The sequence below is a fragment of the Parasteatoda tepidariorum genome, chromosome 6 (genome assembly GCF_982258835.1).
Source record: "Parasteatoda tepidariorum strain Cologne lab strain chromosome 6, Ptep-v5.0, whole genome shotgun sequence".
Taxonomy (NCBI): domain Eukaryota; kingdom Metazoa; phylum Arthropoda; class Arachnida; order Araneae; family Theridiidae; genus Parasteatoda; species Parasteatoda tepidariorum.
The window spans coordinates 16,001,531-16,024,873 of NC_141760.1; the positions used below are offsets into that span (position 1 = coordinate 16,001,531).

The 23,343-nt window shown below is 29.6% G+C and overlaps 1 protein-coding gene across 3 annotated transcripts in view; it reads left to right on the top strand.

Annotated features, from left to right (window-relative positions):
- LOC107450760 (D-ribitol-5-phosphate cytidylyltransferase) overlaps positions 1–23,130 on the top strand; it is a 30,236-nt gene extending 7,106 nt beyond the window's left edge. For all 3 annotated transcript variants that reach the window (XM_071178956.2, XM_071178958.2, XM_071178960.2), the window contains exons 3-12: positions 104–430; positions 2,764–2,899; positions 6,462–6,634; positions 8,713–8,813; positions 10,468–10,617; positions 12,750–12,854; positions 14,981–15,026; positions 17,848–17,936; positions 21,213–21,482; positions 22,867–23,130. In XM_071178956.2, the coding sequence (XP_071035057.2) occupies positions 104–430; positions 2,764–2,899; positions 6,462–6,634; positions 8,713–8,813; positions 10,468–10,617; positions 12,750–12,854; positions 14,981–15,026; positions 17,848–17,936; positions 21,213–21,482; positions 22,867–22,965 (1,496 nt within the window). In that variant the 3' untranslated portion in view covers positions 22,966–23,130. The remainder of the gene's footprint in view (positions 1–103; positions 431–2,763; positions 2,900–6,461; positions 6,635–8,712; positions 8,814–10,467; positions 10,618–12,749; positions 12,855–14,980; positions 15,027–17,847; positions 17,937–21,212; positions 21,483–22,866) is intronic.
- Positions 23,131–23,343: the final 213 nt, after the last annotated feature.

Here is a 23,343-nt window from a genome sequence, read left to right on the forward strand (position 1 = left end):
TGTACTAAAGTAATTACTTATTTCGAGTGATGTATTTAATTATATTAATTTAGTTAATATAACATAACACAGAGTTAATGTTATGAATATCATTATTTTTTAGCATTTGAATCTTGGAAAAAAGGACATGAAGCTTCTTCTGGATATTCTTATATATGTAGGATATCTAAAAAATTACGTCAAACTGGAGAATCTAAAACTCAATACATTTGCCATCGATCTGGTGTCCATAGGTCAGCGTCTAAAGGACATCGGAAGCTGAAGAAGGTAGGTTCGAACAAAATTGGAACCACCTGCCCATCTCTTATGGACGTTTCCCACTCACTCTCTGACGGAATTGTCAAAGTCATTTATTATAAAACTCATATTGGCCATGACGCAGATATTGTAAGAACCAGTCAGTATAGGGCGGTACGAAATAAAATTTCAGGTTTGTTTAGAAATTTATATATTATTTTAAACTTTTAAATCCAACTTATCTTTGTATTTCATTGTGTAAGTTGAAACCTGTGTTTCTCAATGAAATCTTCTCCTTCCACCCATATCAAGTTTAAATATATAATTATCGAGATAGATTTGAAGCGTTACATTGATTAAACAACTAAAATATCAGACAATATTTAATGAAAGTAGTTTTTATATTCATAAAGTTGTCTAAAGCTGTCTAAAGTTATATGCTTTATAGTTAAATAAAATAGATCATATGATTCATGCAGTTAAAAAAGTTGAATTAAAATACCAGAGTTTGTAGAAAAGCTTTAATAAAATAAATACTCAACAGTATTGAAAGAAAGCACATTAACGAAAAAAAAGAAACTTGCATAAAGTAACATTTATTTTAGATACCGCAGGCTTTTGATGAAAATATTATCTAAAAACTAGGATAAAAGAGTCAACATTGGATTAAGAGTAGTGAAATTGGCATCTAAAATGTTATTGAGGAAGCTTAAGTTGCCTTTTGCCTCCATTTCATATAAAACTTGTTTTTTTTAATTTTATTATTATTATTACCGTCGTTGAACAGCTGACCCAATTATTTGGGTTTACGGCTACTAATGCTCAACTCCGTAGGAACAGGAAACTCCTAGATCAAGTATTGAAGAAATTTGCCTTCGTGAAAGGCTTTTTTTGATGGAACTAACATGCATTTGTGTTGCATGGAGAGGAAAACCACAAAAACCTCCCAATGTTAGTCAGATGCGGAATTAGCATTGACCAGTTATCGTTGGAATTCGAATTGGAAGGCGGACGTTCCACCCGCTGAGCCATCACGGCTCATAAAACTTTTTTTTTAAAAATTTTATTTTATAATTGTTGTTGAACAGCCGACCCAATTTTATGGGTTTAAGACTATTTATTAGATATTTGCCTTCGTGGATGGCTTATAAAATTTGGTTTGATAAAAATCGATTTGTAAAGCTCTAGACAAAGAATATTGGTTTTTCAAACACTTGCTCTTCATGCATTTTCTGGATTATCTGCAGCCAAAGTGAAGGAAGGTATTTTTGAGGGACCAGTTTTTAAAACTTATGCAGGACAAAAAATGTGAAGCATCGACGCATTAAAAAGATAAATTTGTTGCATTTGAAGCATTAAAAAGATAAATTTGTGATAATTTAAAGAAATTAATAAAGATTCCAACTTAAAACAAATGATACAAAGTATGCCTAAAAATTTCAAAAAATTTAGATTCACAGATTACAGTGTTGGCGAAATATATCCCATTGGTAGATGGATCATGGGTTAGAGTCTCCTTGCCATCAGGCTAGCTGTGTGAGGTTTTCGTGGTTTTTCTTTCCATGTAACACAAATGCAGGTTAGTTCCATCAAAAATTCCTCCACGAAGGCAAATTTCTTCCAATACTTGATCCAGCAGTTCCCTTGTCTTCTGGATCAGGTTTAAAATTTGTTGAACATTAGTAGTCATAAACTCAAAAAATTGGGTTGGCTGTTCAAAGACGGGTTTAAAATATTACTGTAAGATAAAAAAGAATTTCAGAAAACTAAAAATTGAAAAAAAAATTATTTTTGAAGAAAAAAAATTATTTTTTGTTACAATATACTAAAATGCCAAATATGAAAAATTACAATTTTTAATTTTTTGTCGCTTACATTAATTTTTCTATTGTACGGCAGTATATGCACAGCGTACAAACTAAAAAACGGACCATCCTGAATAACTTTTGATATAATTTTTTTTAAGCTCATTTATTGATTTTTTGTTATATCTTCTACTTAACAAGCAAATACTATTTAATTATGGATGGTTAACCGTGTAAAGCTAAACACGGATGGTGCTAGGAGTTAAAATTTGCATGTCAGAGGTAAAAAGCACTATGATCATTTTGTTTATATATATATTTTGTTTTAGAAATGGCTTCAATATAATTTGCTTAATATGGAAAAGTTAATTTATTCATAATGCAGTTTTTATGAGTAAAGACCAATCATTAAAATATCCAATCATTAAAGACCAATGATTAAAATATCCAATCATTAAAGACCAATCATTAAAATATATTGTTTTAAGCTGAATATCTCAAAGTGTGTGAAAGCAATTTACAGTCTGGATTTATAATTCTGAGCATTTTAAAATTATTCTTTTTTAAAATAGGAACAATGTAACAAGTTTAAAAAAATATTTTAATATTTTTATTCATGAAGTCTTTTTCATAGAGAATAATCTTTTTTGTATCATTTTTTAGTTACTGATTTAGGGAATGTTTATAAATGCATAAAGAGAATAATTTTTATTTATTTTAGTTCCTATTCCTTACGATGTCTGTGTTGTTCTACCAGCTGCTGGTACCGGAGAGCGTATGGGTGTGAATATACCTAAACAATATATACAAATTCACAAAAAACCCATTATATGCTACACTGTTGAATCATTTTTGAGGTAATGATATTTTGATACTACTGTACTGTTATCATTTGTTTACATATCTTTTTTTTAAAATAGAAAACATTAAGGATTCGAAAAAACAAGGAAAAAATATAATTTTCCAAGAATTCGACGCCCTATCAAATTGCAGAATTTCATTTTTAACCCTAGCTTGCGCAATGGAGGTATAAAAAAATAATCACATTTTTCTGCACCAACCGTTATTAAATGTATCCTCAAAATTCTATTTAAGCGTTTCTGTCAATTAGATGTCCAAGTTAAGAACTTGAAATTTCAGCTTTGAGAATATTGATATATTAGGTTTTTTATAAATCCACTTTTGTTTCTCAACTTTCGTTATCCTTCATTTATTATGATAAAAAATTGTTTTATAACTTTGGATAATACATTAATTATTACAAACAAATTTTTTTTATTGTTTGTTATGCTTATTTATTTGATATCTATTAAAAAAACAATATTTTTTAATTGAGAGAATTCTAATTCCACAGAGATCTGGTATCATTTGTCGGATATGGAATCATCTGCTTTTATAAAAATTTTCCTTTTGCTAAAAGAAATAAAAATGGCGGATTGTTTATGCATAAGCATACAATTATTTATTTCTGAAAGCTGATGATTATTTTATGAAGCAGATTGCAGCATTCTCGTTTTAGAAATGATATATTTCTGATTCCACTTTGTTTGGAGTTTTTTTTTTTTCTGTTTGCAACAAATTTTGTTCTTAATAAACTAGTTTTTCTTATTCATGAATTTTAAACTGAAGTTTTTTTTTTTTTTAATTCAGTTGATCTCATTATATCCTGCCTTGTTCCCAGTTTTAAAATTAAATTGGCGCTTCTTTTAACTTTAGTTTCCATTTGATAGTTTTTAAGTGTATTTTCTTGTATTTAATCATTTTTCCTTATAATTAGATATGAAATATGTTGCGTTTTTTAATCGTTAAATTGGTTTTAATTGTTAATTTGGTGATTTTATTAAATATTTGTTTTTGTCATAATTTGGCTTAACTTTAATTAAATGTATAATATCAATTAACTTATGTATTTGTCAGATTTTTTTTTGTGTTGCTTTGGTATTCATCATGAAAATTTGTTTAAAATTTTTTTATTCATTTCACCGAAGTGGCGTTGGGTGAAGTAATTGTCAGTGATACAGAGGCAAAACCGTCAAAACTCGGAAACACACATTCTGTGTTTAAAGTAAAAAAGTGTTTATTGTATCATTCATTTGATGTGATATTATTTATGTGTTTTTTCTGTTCAGCTTTATTCTTCTCATGAGCATGCTCTCTAATTTTTGAGAAAAATAGTTTTGGAAAGATATGAAAATGTAAGAAAAAATTCTGCTTTAAACCAAAAATACTGAAATGATTACTCTTTTGTTCAAATCATAAATCTAAAAACATAGGCTATATATTTATTTCTGATATATTTCTAATGAAAAATTTATAACAGCATGGCAGTTTGTTTTTCATTTAAGCTTATGTGTCTGATTTAAATTTTGGGTTAATTTTAGTTTCAGAAATTTAAGAAAGTCTGTTTTTTGTGTTGGTAACAAAAAATTAGAATATTAAGCATGTGAGCTGTCATTAAGCATGAAAGCATTAATGTACATGATTACAAATTTCTGAATTTTAAAATACCTTTCTGGTATGAACATCAAAAAGCTGAAACAAACTGATTTATACATTATTAGGAATGGAAAGGTTAAAAACTAATAGTTCATGTCGACCAACACAGCGTTCTAGATTATGTTTTAATTATGCTTATGGAGGTTCAGTAATAATAATTTTATTCATAATAATAACTTTCCAGTTATAGCGAGTTCTGAAATTTATAATTTTGTTTTTAACAAAAAAAATTTTATTTGGGTTCACAATTTTTTATTTGGATTCATTTATTTCAATTTGAATTTTTTTATTACAAAAACTTATTATAGACTAAAATGTTAATTTTTGTACGTAGGAATAAGTTTTAAAGACTTTAATCAGTGATTTAAATTTGTAAGATCGTAACACATTTCAAATGGTTTAACTTAGTGAGCGAAGCCAGTATGGTTTGCATAGCCAACCATATAAGATTGCATGACAATCTTCTGGTGTTGGGGAGTAATAAGGGATGAAGTCCATTAGTATACCATATTCTTTTCGTTTTTTTATTTTTTTTTATCACAATGTTAATGTAAAGGTCTTTCTTTTCTAAATGTTTATAAAGAGAGAGATTTAAAAAAAAAAAAGAAGTCATAACATAGTTTTTTAGTAGTGATTTGTTGCGCTTCAGAATATTGTAACAGTAAATGGAAATTTTGCAACAATTCATCAGATCACAAAATACTATATTGAAAATTTTTGTTGCTAGAGCTTAATTTAGTTTCAATATTTTTCAACCGATTAAAAAAGAAAAATATCACATACAGTAAAACTTCACTGCAACAATATTTTGGGGACCAAATAAATATATTGTTATATCGAAACCTTCATACTGTGGGAACACAAGAAGATTTTTTTTTTAAATTTTAATGTTATATATGTATTAACTATAAATGTATTTATATATTATGCAAAAAATTAATTTGTAGAGTGTCAATTATGGTTAAATATTTTAAAAAAATTAATTGTAAATAAGATAGTAATATAGCAGAAAATAAGATCGTAAATATACCTGAAAACCGTTTTTATTGAAAATAATCCGATATTTTTGTTCGTTTATTCATTTTTTTTACTTTCAAGTCAACCAACAAAGTATGTATTGAATCTAAAGCACGAAAATGATTTCGAATGAAATGAATCGTTTGAATGACATGAATCGTTTGGTGATGAAATTAATCGTTTGTGAATGGTGCTCCACCCACCCTCTATAGAAAAATTCTCTTTCAGGTGTTAATGTGATGCTTGTGGTCATTTGTGACTTATGGTCAGCTTTTAACATGAAGGAAATGAAATCAGAGAGGGATGTTATATCTGTGACTTCTAAAGAGATAAGGGAGGCGATTCTAAGAATGGAAGCTCTTGGGGTGGTCAGCAATGAGTCTTCTTTTGTCAGAAAAGATGGCAAAAAAGGCAATAGATAATAAAATAAGGTTTTTTACAATAATTGAAAACCAATAAAAAAACGGAGAAAATAAGGTAGAAATTTGGAAAAAATCGCTTTACAGGGGTTCATTTCTCCAAAAGAATATCGTAGTATTGAGAGGGGCATGACATTAATTCATATGCAAGTATGTCGATACCACGAAACGTAATCGCAATAAAGGGAGTTATTGTTGTATTGGATATCGTAGTAGCGAGAGTTCACTGTTTAACAAAAATACTGCTGATACTTAAAAAAAAAATCTATTGTATAGTTTTACATCTACAGTGATTTTTTTAATACAGTATATTGTAATATTGAGTGAAGATTTTGTGCAAACTCATAAGATCGCAAAATAGTGTGCAAATTTATTAGATATAAAATAATATAAAAAGGACTCATTCTATATTCGGTGTTATATTTCTAAACTAATTAAGAAAAAAGAGACTTTATTAAAAGTAATGGAATTCTTTCTTTCCCATTAGACTTCCTTACATTAAGAAAGTGGTTGTGGTTGCTGCGCCTGAGAGCCTAACTGTGATGATCCAAACATTGAGCGAGATGTGCGCACTTCAGGGTGAGAAATTGATGGTGACGGAGGGTGGATCTTTTAGGCATCAGTCCATAGAATCTGGATTAAGAGCTATACTCACTTGCTGTTAGTATGCTGTATTAAAGTTTCTACAACCATTATACTAAGGGATTTATTTTTTTAAAAAATTATTTAGAGAATGTAAATTAATTTGTTATTTACAAAATAAAATAAAAAGAACTGGACAAGCCATTTTTAATACAACTTTATTAAAAGTAAATAAATTAACAAAATATAGCAAACGTGTGTGCCTCTCTTCAGTCCTCAGGACTGAAATCAATCTAGTGGTCTAAAAAGTCTAGTCTATCAGTTTAGTTGTTAAATTAATAATTATTCGAGAACTTTTTTTACCTATTTTTTTTCTTAAGAAATGTAACAAATTTTTTCTGCTGAAAATTATTTTAAAAGAATTACTCTTTTTCATAATTATTGCCGTCTTTTCCTTCTGATGTTTTGAAAGGCTAAGGAAAGTTCAGATTGTTTTTATAATGAAATTTATAGAGCTAAGATTATGATGAAGTGAAAAATAAGTAGAGATATGAATGGTTCCAAGGTATTCAGCGATTACTGTAAAATGATATAAGTTAGCTGTTATATTTGTTTCCTGTAAAAATAGGCTAATAAAATGAAGAAAAAGATTTGCTTGACAAAATAAATAAACAAATCATTGATTTGAAGGCCATTCTTGTGGAAAGGTATATTTTGCAATCAGTGAGCTATTAATTTCTGAAAATTCTGCTTAACAACGCTAGACCCTCTTAATTAGTCAAAAAAAGTTAGTGTTGAAATTTTTTTGGAATGGCACCCCTGCTTACAAATACGAGTAGATATTTACTAACAAATAAATTTAATTAGTTTCAAAGTGGCCACCTTTGTCAGTGGTGCAGAAACAAAAATGCTTAATGAAATTTTCGTCAATGGGCCACAAGTTTTATACCTTTAGTATATTTTCTGGCTGATGCTTTTAAATGATCAATCTGCCCCATTCCGGCCAAAGTGATTACTTTGTGTAAAGGACGAACAAACAATTTAACACTGTCATTTTCCTTTCTTAAACAACTCTAAAATAGCAGATCTTTTTTTTTTTTTTGACACTGCAAAAAAGGTATAAAAAAAACAGTACATACACTAAAAGATATATTATAAAATATTCTATAGTTAAAGTGGGAAATGAACACGAATTAGATTTTAATTTGTATTTATTTCTTTTTAATAAAACGAAGTTAGTTGACTTCTATTCTATGATGCAATAACTTTCATTTTTTTTTGTCGCACCCTGTAAATTACTTAGAATCTAACTTATGTGTTAACTAATTTTTAAAAACTAAATTGTTTTGCTCTTTTGTTGTAGACAGCATTGAGAAATAGCAATTTGAAATTGTGTCTCGTTTTTTTTTATGAAAAATCTTTGTTAAAAAAAAATATTAATTAAAATCTTGTAGCTTATTGTATTTCGTTTTCTAAACTTTTAAAACTAGGGAGATGAGGCATAGAAGAATGGCTTATTCCTATTGGTTTTTCAGTAAAATCCTATTTCTTTTGTGAATTTTTTTATTATTACTTTAAAATTTATTAAAAAGTAAACGCTCCTTGTTCAGTTTGATTTTTTGCTTCTGCTGCATGCATGTTTAGTATGAAATCACCCACCAAAGACCTATATTCACAAATGCCTTTTTTCAATCCAGGTAGCAGTGAAAATTTAAAAAAAGCAATTTTAACACCTCCATTATTTTTTAATTTAAAATTAAGTTACATTTTAAATTCTAATTAAATTTGAAGAGCCTAAATTGGAACTGGTTTTAATTTAGTGTGTTTCAAAACAAGAGCAGTAAGAAATAAAAAAAGATTTATGACACTACTATATGTTACTTAAAAAAATATGTAAAATGTTGAAATTTTGACATTGACCAATGTCCCAACCTGTCTTAATTCCTCTCAAAATTGCAAGGCTGATTGCACTCCTGCCATCATTTTGGTAGTCATAATATTGTGGAGCGTTAACCCCCATTACACCTCTGGCCACAATGGGCTGTTGCAGAAATGCTTTTTGCTTTACAGTAAAAAAAAAAAAAAAAAAATTCAAATGGATTTTGGATTAATGAATGTAATTTTTGAAAGGTGTATAAAAACACTTTTTTTTATAGGTGAGCCTTTACCTGAGATTGTAGTGATTCATGATGGAGTGAGGCCTTTTTTATCAGAAGAAATTGTTCATAATGTTGTATCTGCTGCCAAAGAACATGGAGTATGTTTTTTTGTTTAAATTTTGTATTCTAAATATAATTTCTTTTGATAATTACCAAGTATCCCCATAATAACCAACGATTTGAAAAATTATTTAAAGTAAGAATGGAAGGAGATGTACGGTGTTTTACTGAAAAAACCAGAACATTTATCCTCAACCAGTATTCTGGCACAAACTCTCTTACCAAGGTGTGTACGCATCAAGAAGATGCTTTTAAAACAACACACAATCTTGTTCAGTTTGAACCTTACCTGCTCCGAATCAATATCCGCCAACTTTTCCTGCAACTCTGATTGATTGGAATACTATTTAAAGTCTTATTTTAAATCTTGTTAATATTTTTATTAAATTTCAAGTTTATTGGCCCATTCGCATTTATGTCTACATTCAGACTATTCACCTTAATAGAAACTGCTACTATGGATTCGCTACACTACACCAAGGTTCAAAATGAGTTGCTGAACAGATAGTGCCATTGACTTGAATATCAATATAATATTTGGTGTTACATATCAAACCATTCTACTACACCAAGTTTCAAAATGAGTTGCTGAACAGATAGTGCCATTGACTTGAATATCAATATAATATTTGGTGTTACATATCAACCATTCTACTACACCAGGTTTCAAAATGAGTTGCTGAACAGATAGTGCCATTGACTTGAATATCAATATAATATTTGGCGTTACATATCAACCATTCTACTACACCAGGTTTCAAAATTAGTTGCTGAACAGATAGTGCCATTGACTTGAATATCAATGTAATATTTGGCATTACGTATCAAACCATTCTACTACACCAAGTTTCAAAATGAGTTGCTGAACAGATAGTGCCATTGGCTTGAATATCAATATAATATTTGGCGTTACATATCAAACCATTCTACTACACCAGGTTTCAAAATGAGTTGCTGAACAGATAGTGCCATTGACTTGATTATCAATGTAATATTTGGCATTACATATCAAACCATTCTACTACACCAAGTTTCAAAATGAGTTGCTGAACAGATAGTGCCATTGACTTGAATATCAATATAATATTTGGTGTTACATATCAACCATTCTACTACACCAAGTTTCAAAATGAGTTGCTGAACAGATAGTGCCATTGACTTGAATATCAATATAATATTTGGCGTTACATATCAAACCATTCTACTACACCAGGTTTCAAAATGAGTTGCTGAACAGATAGTGCCATTGACTTGAATATCAATGTAATATTTGGCATTACATATCAAACCATTATACTACACCAAGTTTCAAAATGAGTTGCTGAACAGATAGTGCCATTGACTTGAATATCAATATAATATTTGTCGTTACATACCAAACCATTCTAAATGAAATATTTGTCTGTACTTCTGATAATTTTGTCTTTAGACTGTGATTCCCTGTTGCTGCAAAAACTTAGCTTAATGCTGTTTAGAGTTAGCAGAGATATACACTTTAACTTTTGATATACACTTTAACTAATTTTAAATTAGTGAGGGAGAAAAATCTGTTTTCCTAATGACGCCTAAGCAGATCATACATTTCTAACTCTTTTAGTTTTTCTTTAATTGTTTTATTTTGAAATTATTATTCATTTTTGGAACATTTGTAAGTGTTTGTTTCGATGGAACTCATAATTTGATACTGATTAGGCTGCTGGAGTGACTTGTCCTTTGGTGTCTACTGTGATATCGGGTGATGCGAAAGGTTTCTTGGAGAGTTCTTTAGATAGGAATAAATACAAAGCGAGTGAAATGCCTCAAGCCTTCAAATACAATGTAATCTGCAAAGCATATGCTGAGGTGAGAAAATTTATTTTTTATTTACTGTTCAAAATGAATGAGGAAATCACAATTTATTTTAATAATGAAATTATTTTTTTTATATTTCCAATCACAGTGAAAATTTTATGATTTTATCAAAAGTGGCTGAATGCACCTCTGGTGGTCTCTGATGTAGGAAATAATATTAAATATCTAGTGACAAGTAACAAATATGCTTTTGAATTTAATTTTTTTTTTTTTGTCAAGGATCTCAATAACACAAAACTACTTAAATTTTTAGCGCTTTATTGACACAGTGAACTGATCACAATGACAGTCCAGTAGATCAATGAAATCGAGCTTCACTGGTTGCGGTCAGTAGGTGAGTGGGTGACCACTTTGATCAGTCTATGTAGGGACAGAGGGTGCGCAATATCGGTCCTCATTAAACTGTTCTACCGTAAAGTGCAAGATTTGTATGCCAGTCGTCGGGCCACCAAGGTGGAGGAGCCATCCCCTTTGCAGAGGATCAAAATTGTGGTGGTATGTCTTTGGATTATCCTCGGGGATGGTTCCCAGACCGTTGCTAATAGTCCATTGTGCAACTCTAGAACGACATAAATAAAATACCTACCTACCTTTATGGGTACATAACAGTTAATATTTTGTAAATTATGTGTAAAGTAACAATCAAGTAAAAAGGCATTCTCAGTTTTTATTCTATTTTAACAATAAAGTCAGTATTCCTTTGTACAAAAAAAAAACCTTAAAAGCCTTTTTTTAAAAATTAATGCTTTAATTATCCATAACTAACTGTTTTCTTAATTTTCCTCTACATGGAGTGGTTATTTTAAAATTACAGTACAGAACCCATTATCCAGAAATCAGAAAACCAAAAAACCGGAATGAAATTCGATTAATTTTTCCGCCATTTTTTAATTTTTTTTTTTTTTTTATCCTCATAAGATTTTAGGATTTTTCTTTCTTTTTTGAAAGATGTTTACCTTACCATCATTTGGAAATAATCATTAGTGTATTACTTCATCGTTTTTTCTTCTTAAGATTATTTCCAAATTTTTTTTTTTTTTTTAGTTGGGTTTAACAATAAAAAAAAACGGCTTTTTGTAGCGATTCAGAAAACTGGAAAAATCAGTTATCCGGAATAGCGATGGTCCCGATCGTTCCGGATAATCGGTTCCCTACTGTATAACTTTCTTCCTACTCCAACAATGGAAAAAATCTCATTAAAATTAATGTAGATACTTTGTTTTACAAATGTAGGCATATAGACTTTACATTTTAGTGCAAAAATTGAAAATCAGGTTTCTAATGTGCTGCCTTAGTCTAGAATACTTAAGGACATTTCACAAACTGTGATATAGAATTTTAAAAACTCTGGAGCCTTGTAGTTTAGAACCCAATCCAGAAGCCACGCGAACTCCTGGAAGTATTGAGAGAAATTTACCTGAGAACTTTTCAATAGAACTAACCTGCATTTGCATTACATGGAGAGAAAGGCCATGAAAATCTCCCACAGTTAGGATCAGGGGATCTTAGGTCAGGATCAGGGTCTTGGATAGTCAGGATCTTGTTATAACATTTGACGAAAAGGCCATGCTGTAAATCCTTACTACATTTGACAAAAAGTGCATATTGACATGTGTCAGCTTAGCTGAGAGGTTAGAGTTGTTGACCTGGAGAGACAAAGATACCAAGTTCGATCCTCAGAGCTCAACGAAAATATAAAAATCTGTAAATGAAATATAAGCTTTTTTTCTGTATCTTCTAAAATGTTCTAATTCATTATTTTCTTTTCCGTTATTTAGTCCTATAAAAGATCTCAAGTTGAAAGGCCAGTTACCTTGTTCCCTGCACGCTTGAAGGTTCTAAATAAATCTCTTTAACTTTCTGGAGTGATTCAGATTTATTCTATGTGACAATATTAGAATTCTTTTCTGCATATTGTACATAAAAGGAGTCCAAATTTTCTCCCTTAGAAATCATGATCTACCTCTCTTTATTATATGTATTAGTAAAACATCAATCCTTGTTTGTAACAAACAGTGTAATGGAATAAAAATATTTTTCTGATATTAAAATCAGTTTTTTAGTGTTATGTAAGATAATTAAATACATTCACAAATATTTATGATGAATGAAATCACTTTTAGTGTTCTGCTTACGATTTAGAACATGGAACAGAATGTCTACATTTGGTGCAGAAATATGCTGGAGTAAAGGCAAAGCTACTCCCAGGAACATCACATTTATGGAAGGTATTGTGTTGGATTAGTTTAAAATATTTATTGAGCTCTTTATTTCTAGTTTAACAGTAAAAAAAATTTGCCACTGCCCAGTATGCATTTAACCTGTACTCCGAACACTGTTGTTTCTCATAATTTACCCTCAGCAGATATTAAAATATTGAATAAATGTAATATTATCAACGAATAAATTAATATCAAATTGGATATAGCAAATATTTCAGACATTCACTAAAGCGACTATGTCGCATTCACCGTTGAAAGTCGACATTCTCTTTATTTCACTCATTCTCGGTAACACATATATTTTTCTTTTCATTTAATTGGATGTAACATTACGTGGAAAGAGGGAAAAAAATTTATTTCATACTTTAATGTTGTTAAATATTGATTATCTTGTATAAATAATATACAGAATAATCGATATTTAATAACAAACATTATGAACTTTTGTAACATTTCATTTTAAGCATTCTTGTTAATTGCCTTTTCCTTCTGTAAATTTTGTAATGATAATAATGTTCTCATATAAAAATGTGTGCTATGTTTTGTTTAATAAGTGAATACTTTAGTTGGAATGTTACTCGTTCAATATATATATGAGAGCAGTGTGGCCAAGCAGGAGAATCAAAATAAAAATTTTTGTTAAGTAATCATTGTGTGGAGAATAATATGCGGAATAATCCAAAATTAAAGTTCTTCACTCTTAAAGAGTAGGGAAATTTTCAAAACAAGTCCCAAAGAACTCTTAAGTCACATGCAAAAAACGAAACAGTAATTACAATTAGTCCGTTGAATAAGTCGAACGAATATGGTTCTCACTCTTAGTAAAGGAAAAAACTTAAAATGTTAATTGTTAATTCATGCCTACTTGAATCGAAATATAGAATAAAGACAGGATGCGAATAATTAGGTGTGAGAAAGCGTTTAACTTTGAATAATTAATTAAAAAGGAGAATTTAGATAAAGAAATAACTTACAAAGAGCTTTTTATGTTACACACACATATCAGGGTGCATAGCGTTTTTAAAAAGTGCTTAAAGGTGCTTATTTTTGTTTTTTAAAAGCCTTTAAAGGTGCTCTTTTCATTGGGTGTTTTTAAAAAGTGCTTAATTTTCCTCTTCCAAAATGAGATTTTTCCTTTACCAGGTTGATTTTTGCTATGAATTATGCAGAAAGACACTGTTCACATTGTTCTACTCAACGTTTTCACAATTAATTCAACCCCAATCTATTTCGGCGTATCGTCAGTCCATAGCATATGAAAACACCATTCGATTTATATGATTCAAAAATTTTGACATGACGGTTAAAACCAGATAAAACCTTCAATTGTCTAAAACTTTTCAATCTTACCTAATTGTGATTTTTTTACAGTGCTTGAAAAGTGCTTTATAGGTGCTTATTTTTTTTGAATAATTTGGCTACGCACCCTGACTTCCAGTTTGGGGACTTAGCTTTTAATTCCTAATCCTCACAATATTATTGTCGCCCCAAGTTCAGAACAGTTTTAACTAATTCAAACAGTTTAACACACATTTACAATGAATAACACCTGTAAGGATTTTAATAAATCTGTTGAAAATTTTGTTAGGAGAGTAAAATTATGAAGGTTTACATCAGCCGAAGGTATTTATATAATGTTATTTTGGAAACAAGGAAAAATAGAACAGCCCTTGATTGAAGATGATAGAGGAAAGTTGATTTTTAACGTAGGAAATTATAAGCGGTTTTGTAAATAGAAGAAAATGGGATTATTTATATTAAAAAAAGTTACTGTATTTTGAAATGGCCGTTACTTAAAATTTGTCTTTAAATAAATTATTTCATTTTGGGAATTTAGTCCTTTGGTTCAGCGTGCTCACTAATATCATATCTGTATCTCCTTAGTTGCATTCCAGGTTTGGTAGTATAACTCTTACACCATTTTATTATTTAGTATTTGTTTGAAGAAATACATTCTTTGCTATAATGTCACCATTATATTTAGATATCTAGCATCATGTGTTTAAAAAGAAATAATTTCTAATTTTCTGACAAATTTTCATAAGGAACTAAATTGTATTGCTCTTTTTATGTGTGATTTTAATCAATAGATTAAATTGAAATGATAAATTATATTGTTCTTCTATTTCTAGGTTACTCATCGCAAAGATATTTACACAGCTTCTGCAATGGTGAAAGGTAAATTAATGTCTTTTTTTTTACCATACTCATGTGCTTTAAAATAAAAACTAACGTTTAAGTTTTAAAATGTTCTAATCTTTATCTGCTTTTTACCTTAACGTTTAAAAGCTTAATTTTTGTCAAGTTTTCAAATGTTTGAATTTATTATCTGTTGTTGGTTATATTGTGGATAACATTGACATGAAGAGTTGAAACTTTGGGTACTATAGTCAAAAATTCATTATGCTGTAGGACATTATATTGTGAGAAACAATGCAGTTCCTATACTATACTTAATCCCTGATTTATAAATAAATGTTCAATTTCAGAAAAATTATATTTCAAGTGACTTACAAAAAGAAATTTTCTTTTGAAATATTGATGCTTTTGTTATTACAGATATTTATAGCAGTTTAATGTTTGATTAAGCTCAATATATGTTCTTCGGTTGTAATTTGGTTAATAATAAGTTTAGTGAAAGAACATGTTAAGGTGTTATTGTATGTTGCTAGATTTGAAATCAGTTTCCTCTAGCAAAGTTGCGATTTTCTATCTTTTTCAAGGATCATTGGCTCATTAATAGACAATTTTGCAGTCTCCTTTTATCGAACTACTTTAACTTTGTTCACATCACCATTTATGGCAATTTAATTGCTGTCCATTTTATATTCCCCCACAGCATGTTCAATATCTTTTCTTAAAAAGAATAGCTATTTCTCATTGAGTGAGGACTTAGTAATATCAATTTGCTTTGTGTATTGATGATTTTCTGAAATATTTTTTAGCAGTGTTTAATTTTGGTTTTCATTTTTAAAAGCCCTTTAAAGTGCTTATTTTTCATTGGTGATCAAAATGGACTACAGGTGAAGTAGAGCAGAACTCTCTACCTATAACAACACTTCGCCTGCTTTCGCATAAGTCATAGGAGAAGGAAGTACGTTAGTTTCTGTCTGGAACTTCAAATAGATCAAAAGCTTAGTTCCAAAAGAAAGCTTCGTAGAATTTTAAAAAAATATTTTTGACAATTAAATATGAAAATATTAGGAAAATGGACAATAGCGTAGTACATTTCTATACAACCGAGAAGAGAGGGAGAGGGGTCAGGACGTGGACAGATGGTTAATTCGAAGTGCTGCAACTGGCACAAAAAAGCAACAATTTTAGACATTCTGACAGACAGGCAAATTTCTGGACATATTCTCCTCTTTCCAATTCATCATTTTCTAACCTACAAAACAAATTTATCATTTTCTAACTACTAAAGCCTACAAAATTTGACTATCCAGCAAAGAATGCAATTCTATCAATAATTTTTTGTTTCCTCCTTTAATTCAACATGGAATGTCATTTTCCAGTACAATGCTAGTGTTTTAAGACAAAGTTTGTATCTTTCCAATCATTGAATAGAAGTTTGATTTTTGTTATTGACAGGTTCATCTGAAAAAAATAATTGTTGATATGTATGGTTGACGGCGTAAAGCTAAGCGCAGGTGACTCTTGGCGTTACGAATTGTCGTAAGACTTTCGGGTTACTAATTCTGACTCATTTTTATGCCTAAGCTTCAAAACATGCACCATCCAATATTATTATATTTTTCGTGTTTTCAATACGACACGTTCTTTTAATCTGACTTTCAATGGAAGAAACAACAAATAAATTTGGAAGACTCAGCAAGCGTGTCGTAATGCTACCTAAAAAATAACAAATGGTGCTATTTTATGCAAATATAGCCAAATAAAGGATAAATCTCAAAACATGGTTAACCTTACACTTTATTTATGCTGTGATAATAATCTATATTATATAAAACGCTAATACGTATGTATCAATAAAACCGATGATATTTCTTTTCTCGCGCTGGCAACAGTTTTCATTTTTAATTGATTGGATTCGGCGCGCAAGAGCACGTAGTGAGCATCATATGGCTAATCGATATTATATAAAACGCTAATACGTTTTAATTGATAGGCTTTGGCGCGCAAGAGCTCGAAGTGAGCATCATATGTCTAATCGGGTGAATTCTCACCGAATTATCAAAAAATTCTCACAAAATTATCTTCATCGAAGCTGCATCGGCTTCGATGAAGATAATTTTCATCCGGCGTTCAGTACTATTTCATATTGTTTTACAACACATGGTTTTAGCCCTCGGGTGGGAAAGACTTTAAAACAAAACTTACAACAGTTACTTTTCTCAACAACTGAAATTTAGAATAGTGTGATTAAGAAAAATATGCGAATTGTTTGCAATTTCAAATTAATATTGAAATGCACAGGTTTAGAATTTTCTACAGTGAAAAGTTTTCGGAACTTCAGTGTTCAGAAAAGTATACAAAAGCTAGACGTTAAAAACGTAACCAATGAGCGAGCATCGGATTACGAAGCAATCCGAAATGAACTGCGAAAGCAGTTCCGGGGGTTGGCGAGCAGGGGGCGAAGCCTCCTAGTTTTGTTAAATTAGTTTTAGGCTCACAACTTGTTAGAATTTTTAAATTACAGAAAACTGTTATGAATGGTAGAATTACGTGTAAATTTAAATGCAAAAATTAAATAATAAAACTTCCTAGAATATTAAGCCTGCCCAAACATCGCCTCGTAAGCATAATATAAGCAGAGGGATACACCGAAAGTTTTTTAAATTTCTTCCTGTTTTAGGAGGCTTGTTATTGTTTATATTCAGGCAACCATCTGTAGGTGGGTTGAAAATATATTCATCTAGAATACAGTCTGAACCTATTATTGTTATGGACAGTATCACTATAAATAGATTTCATTTTGTTCCTTTTAAAGCAAATAGTGAAATAAAATGTTTTTTTTTTTCTTTTTTTTTTCTTTCAGAAAGTCAGAGTGTAGGCATAGTTTGTAACAAGCCATTTCCTGCTTTTCTACCATTTTTGAAAATATCTCTGAGTAAGAAGTTTAAAAGTGTAAGTCTTGGTTTTTATGTAGACAGCAAGCATTATTTATTATTAGTTTATGCCAAGCCTTTAGCAAGATTCGGGGTGCAATATAGAAATATTTTGTCATAAAATTGGTTCATTTAGTGTTTAAAAAACTCATATAAAACTCTTGTTGGTATGGACATAAAAAGAATTAATAGAAAATTTTTTCATAGACTTCTTGAAAATTTTTTTTAGTTAGTGTAAAAAGATTTTTTATGTATATACATGTTTTTTTTTCTCTCTCCATTTGTTAACTTTTGCATATTTAAGCAATATTCTTCATTAATAATGTGTGTAGTGTATCTATCACTACAAAAATATAATTTTGAATTCACTAGTATATAAGACATGTTATCTCGATTCTATGGTGGGGCTTTCCATAGATGAAGGTAAACATTGTCGATAACTACTATATCCACATTGGTGACCCATACGTGATGTGAACATGCTTGCCTTGGCAGAAACGCCCACTATGATTTGAACACGCCTACGTCGATGGATGGTCCACATTGAACAGTTGACTTGCTACTTGTGACCTGCGACATTGTCCTCCTCAGGCTCTTGCATCTCAGTCTCGATCACACATAACGTACAACGTATACACTCGACTGCTAAGGCAACACTGGATCGACCATGAACTTAATACAGCTCTCACAATCGGCACTCAAAAGATAAGGTGATCTTAATACAGCTCTCACAAAACTGCAATGAATCAACTAGTGGTATCCGTTAATTGAATTCTATCACAGCTATAATTCTGGTGGGAAAGTACTGTAGTGTATCTACCACTACAAAAGTATAATTCCAATTCGCTAGTATGTAAGATATGTTAACTCGATTCTATGGTGGGGTACCTTTCCATAGATCAAGGTTAACATTGTCGATAACTACTATCCCCACAATGTGTCTTGCTTAAAATACTCACAAGGAGTAAAAAAATATGCAGCAGACTCATTTTTTATTTAAAAAATATTTTTAAGTTAATAAAATATAGGTATAATGTCACATGTCCCTAACACACATGTCTGAACTTTGAAGTAATTAACTTTATTACGAAAGAGTTATTTTTGTCCGGTAAACAATAGTAAAACGAGCATTATAATGAAACAATTATAAAGAAAGAACATTTTTATTTGAACAGTAACATTTTTAGTTTGCGATACAATAACAATTTTGTTAGTTTACAATACAATAATATTGTTAGTATAAGAATGACTACTAATAAGTTAAAGTAATCTACTTACAAATATTTAGATAGTTATGAATACATTCTGTTAGTAAGCATAAGAATACTAAATTTCAAAACTTAAGCTCTAAAACTTACTTAACTTAAGCTTTTTGCTGGCCGAGCAAGATATTATGAATTGATCTGCCATTGTTGAGGTTTGAATCTGGTGTCACCTCATCACAAAATACATACACTGTCTTTTCAACTTATATAAAAACACTTTTCTGCCATCTATAATCCTGCAACAACACATATGAGAATTTTTTAGTTTATATTTAAACTTTCTGTTTTTCTTTAATCAGTATTAATATAAAATTAAATAGTAAAGTGGCGGTAATGAACTACCTTGCTATGACCTGACTCACTTAAATTATCTTAACTACTTAAATCCTTTTTCCTATAAAGAGTTAAAAAAGCTCTTTTTCTCGTGTTTTTTCTTTAGATTAATTAAGGCTTTTCATTATTATCATTCTTGTATCGAATGAACTCAGTTCTCTACTGATACCAGTTTTTCTAATTTCTGATTTTAATTTGTTGTTCTAAGAGTTATGATGCTATTTTTCTGAATATTTGACTGGATTAAAAAAATGAACTATAGCGTTGTGCTGTAACAATAGAATTTAGTATTTTGCCAAATCATAAAGAAAGTTTCTATGTTTTCAAAGCTACCTTTTATAACAGTATATTTACTAAAAATTTTTATAAATATTTTAATTAAAGTTTTAATACTTAAAATATTGTCTGTAAAAATACTACCTGTAACAAAATAGACATTGGTGTTATATTCGGCTATTTACTTATAGATAAAAAGTTTAGCCTAGATATGTCTAAATTAATTTATAGAACTTTAAACTTCTTGGAAAAGAAAGTTCTATTTTGCTTATTATGGACATATTTTCACTATATTTTACCTCCTTGAAACAGGGGCGGATCAAGAAATTTTTCCTGGGGGAGGGGTCATAGACTCAGATCCCCCCCCCCCCCACACAATTAATTTCTTGTATATAAAAAAAAAAAAAATTTTTTTTTTGAGAAAAAAACAGAGGTTTTTAATGCTAGTCTTCTCATTTATTTTTTTCATAATGAACAATAGAACAATACATAAATAATTCAAGTATTCAAAATCTTTAAATAATAAATGTAATGCGTTTTTTAGAAACTTTAGCAAATCTGTTAATGATTTTTTCAACATCCAAAGCAATTTCTCAATGAATGTTCAGTAATGTGAGTTCACTTAATCGTTCTTGATTTTGAGACGTCGAAGAGTTGAAAAGGATCGTTTTGCTGTTACTGCACTAACTGGCAGAGTTATTAAAATTCTCAGCAATATATTGATTGAGTGATGGGTATAAATCGATGTCGCAGGCATTAATAATCTTGGAAAGATCGACCTACCTATGTATATGCCCCCTTAAATAAATTTTAAAATATTTTATTTCTTTTGTAAACTATTAAAAAAAATTTTTTTTCAATTTGGGGAGGGGGGTCATGACCCCTATGACCCCACCGCTGGATCCACCACTGCCTTGAAATACATACAAATGTTTATTTTTATACAGTACACTCGATATTTCGAAAACTTTATGTCAAAAAAATATTTTTCTCCCAAGCATTGCATATCCACCTAATAATAATTTGAATTCCAATGTCGGAGAGTTTCTTTGTAAAACCTTGTTTTGTCGAATTTTTTTCGAAATAGAAATTGAATTTTTTCGGAAAAGTCACAAAGTTTATTGTAAATCAATTCTCTTCTATTTAATGGTATAATTATTTTTGTCTTATTATTAAAAATAAAACTAGAATTGTTGTATTTAGACTTATAGTCAACTATCATTACATTCATATTAATTAGTAATTATTCTTATGTTTCATGACTCTACTTCTTGGAGTAATATTTTAGAATATATTTTTCTACTTTATAGAAAACATGTTTAGTTCTGAATTTGTTCAACTTTGAGATATCGAGAGTATGCTGTATATAATTTGATTATATTACTTTACTTATACGTTAACATTTTGTTTCAACATTTTAGATTCATGTAGTAAAAAGCGGTGAGCCGGCCTTGAGTAAATATTCCAATCTAGTACTGATACACTCTAATAAGAGTCCATACGACGTCATAGAGCAAATGAAACTCATGAGTAGTGAGATCAAACTAACTCAGCTTGCTACCATCGTTAACATTATGTATCAGAACTTTGATCCCAACATCAACTTCTTAGAACTACACAAACAAGCAAGGGCAAGTGCAAAGAAATTAGAGAGTGAAAATATCTTGGTATACCATGTTTTGATGGAAAAGGTAAAAAATTAAATATATTTTTGAATGCTTCATTAATTATTCTATAATATGTGGATATTAGATCTGATAAAGTAGACATTAGATTTATTATGTGTGCTGTTAACGCACACATGGAGAAATTCCATAATACAAAAAATAGATAATCTAATAGATAACCTAAATAGACAATCTAAGAAGGTATTCCATTTCTTTTGTGGTGTAAGTTTTTTTGGAAGAATTCGTTAGTTGTTTGGTGGTGTAACTTTTTATTTGGGAAATTTATTCTAAATTTAAAAAGCTATCACTAATACAAGAAATTTAACGGGTATTTATATTTCAAGAAATAGAGTTAATTGATTTGTTCAGTAAACAGCTCATATGTAGATCCCATTTAAACGAATATTTAATTAAGGGAATGTCTTTTTTTTGTTGTTGTTTTGACTAGATTACATTTCTTTTTATGAAGCAAGAGCATAGTGTGATTTATTTACTGATTTTTGAATATGTTCTTTGCTTTCACAAGATATGTTACAAATATATATATTATTATATCAATGGAAAATATCAACATTTTTATTTAAATTAATAGTAAGAACATGGTGCGTAGCGTTTTTAAAAAGTGCTTAAAGGTGCTTCTTTCGTTGGAGGTTATTAAAAAGTGCTTAATTTTACCTATTTGAAAATGAAATTTTTTTTTTACCTTGTCAATTTTCGCCACATATTATGTAAAAGTGTGGTTTTCACATTGTTCTATTCAACGTTTTCACAATTCCTTTTACCACCATCCAATTCGGCGTACCGTCGGTCCGTAGCATATGCTAGCGGCAATCATTTTACATGTTTGATGAAATATTTGCGAGTCAGCATGTGCGTCTACAGTGATGGGTTCGCTGAGATTCTCTCATATGCAACTCTGCTGCATTTTTGCAGCATTTTCTCAATTTCTGTCTTCATTTTGCACCCTCTGAAATTGAGCCAACAAATCTTTTGATTTTCTTGTGGTGGCTAATATAATCCAGAAAAAAGTTTCTTTTCAGAAACTAGTTATTTTATCATGATCATGTAAAGTCTTTGTAAATTATTTTGCATTTTGTAATGTACATAGTTCTTTAACTTTTTTTGAGTACTTAAAATGTGCTTATTTTTTGTTGAAAGATTTGGCTAAGCTCCCTGTAAGAATGATCTAGAATTTCATATTTGAAAGCTAATAGCCAATACCAAAAATTAATATAAAATATGATTAAATCTTTAATCTTGTAGTAGTAACAATCAGTTATGGTTTGATTGTTAATAATTAATAATCAATACCATTCTTTTTATTCCTCGCGGATGTTTTTTTTTCTATTTTTAAAATTTGAAATAAGTTTTCAATTTTCTCTTGTAATGCTGTTTATTTTCTTTACAGTGTAAAGAAGATAGAACATTTGAAGAAAAAATAGAATTAGTGTCATCCTTATTATTCGATAGCAATCCTAATATCAGTGGAACAGTATTTATTTCCTGATAACATTTTCTTTTCCAGCTTTGTGATATTTTATACAGTTATTTATATTTAATTTAGGTGCAATAAACACCATAGACTGTTCTTATAAAGAATGAATGTATAGCGCAGCAGATTACTTATTAAATGAACCTCTTAAAACAATAAAAACAGTGCTTTTTATAAAAAGTAGTTTTTTTTTCTTCTTCAGTAAAATGATATTGTACTAACATTTATTTTTTTAAAAAAATACTTTTTTTTTCTTCTTTAGTCAAATGATATTGTATTATATTTTTTTAAAAGCACACACACATATATGTACCTAAAGATGTATTTCTTGTCCTGCAGTGGACTTATCATTAAGATGTACTTCCCTGGAGATAACAGAAGTCCAGCATTTCT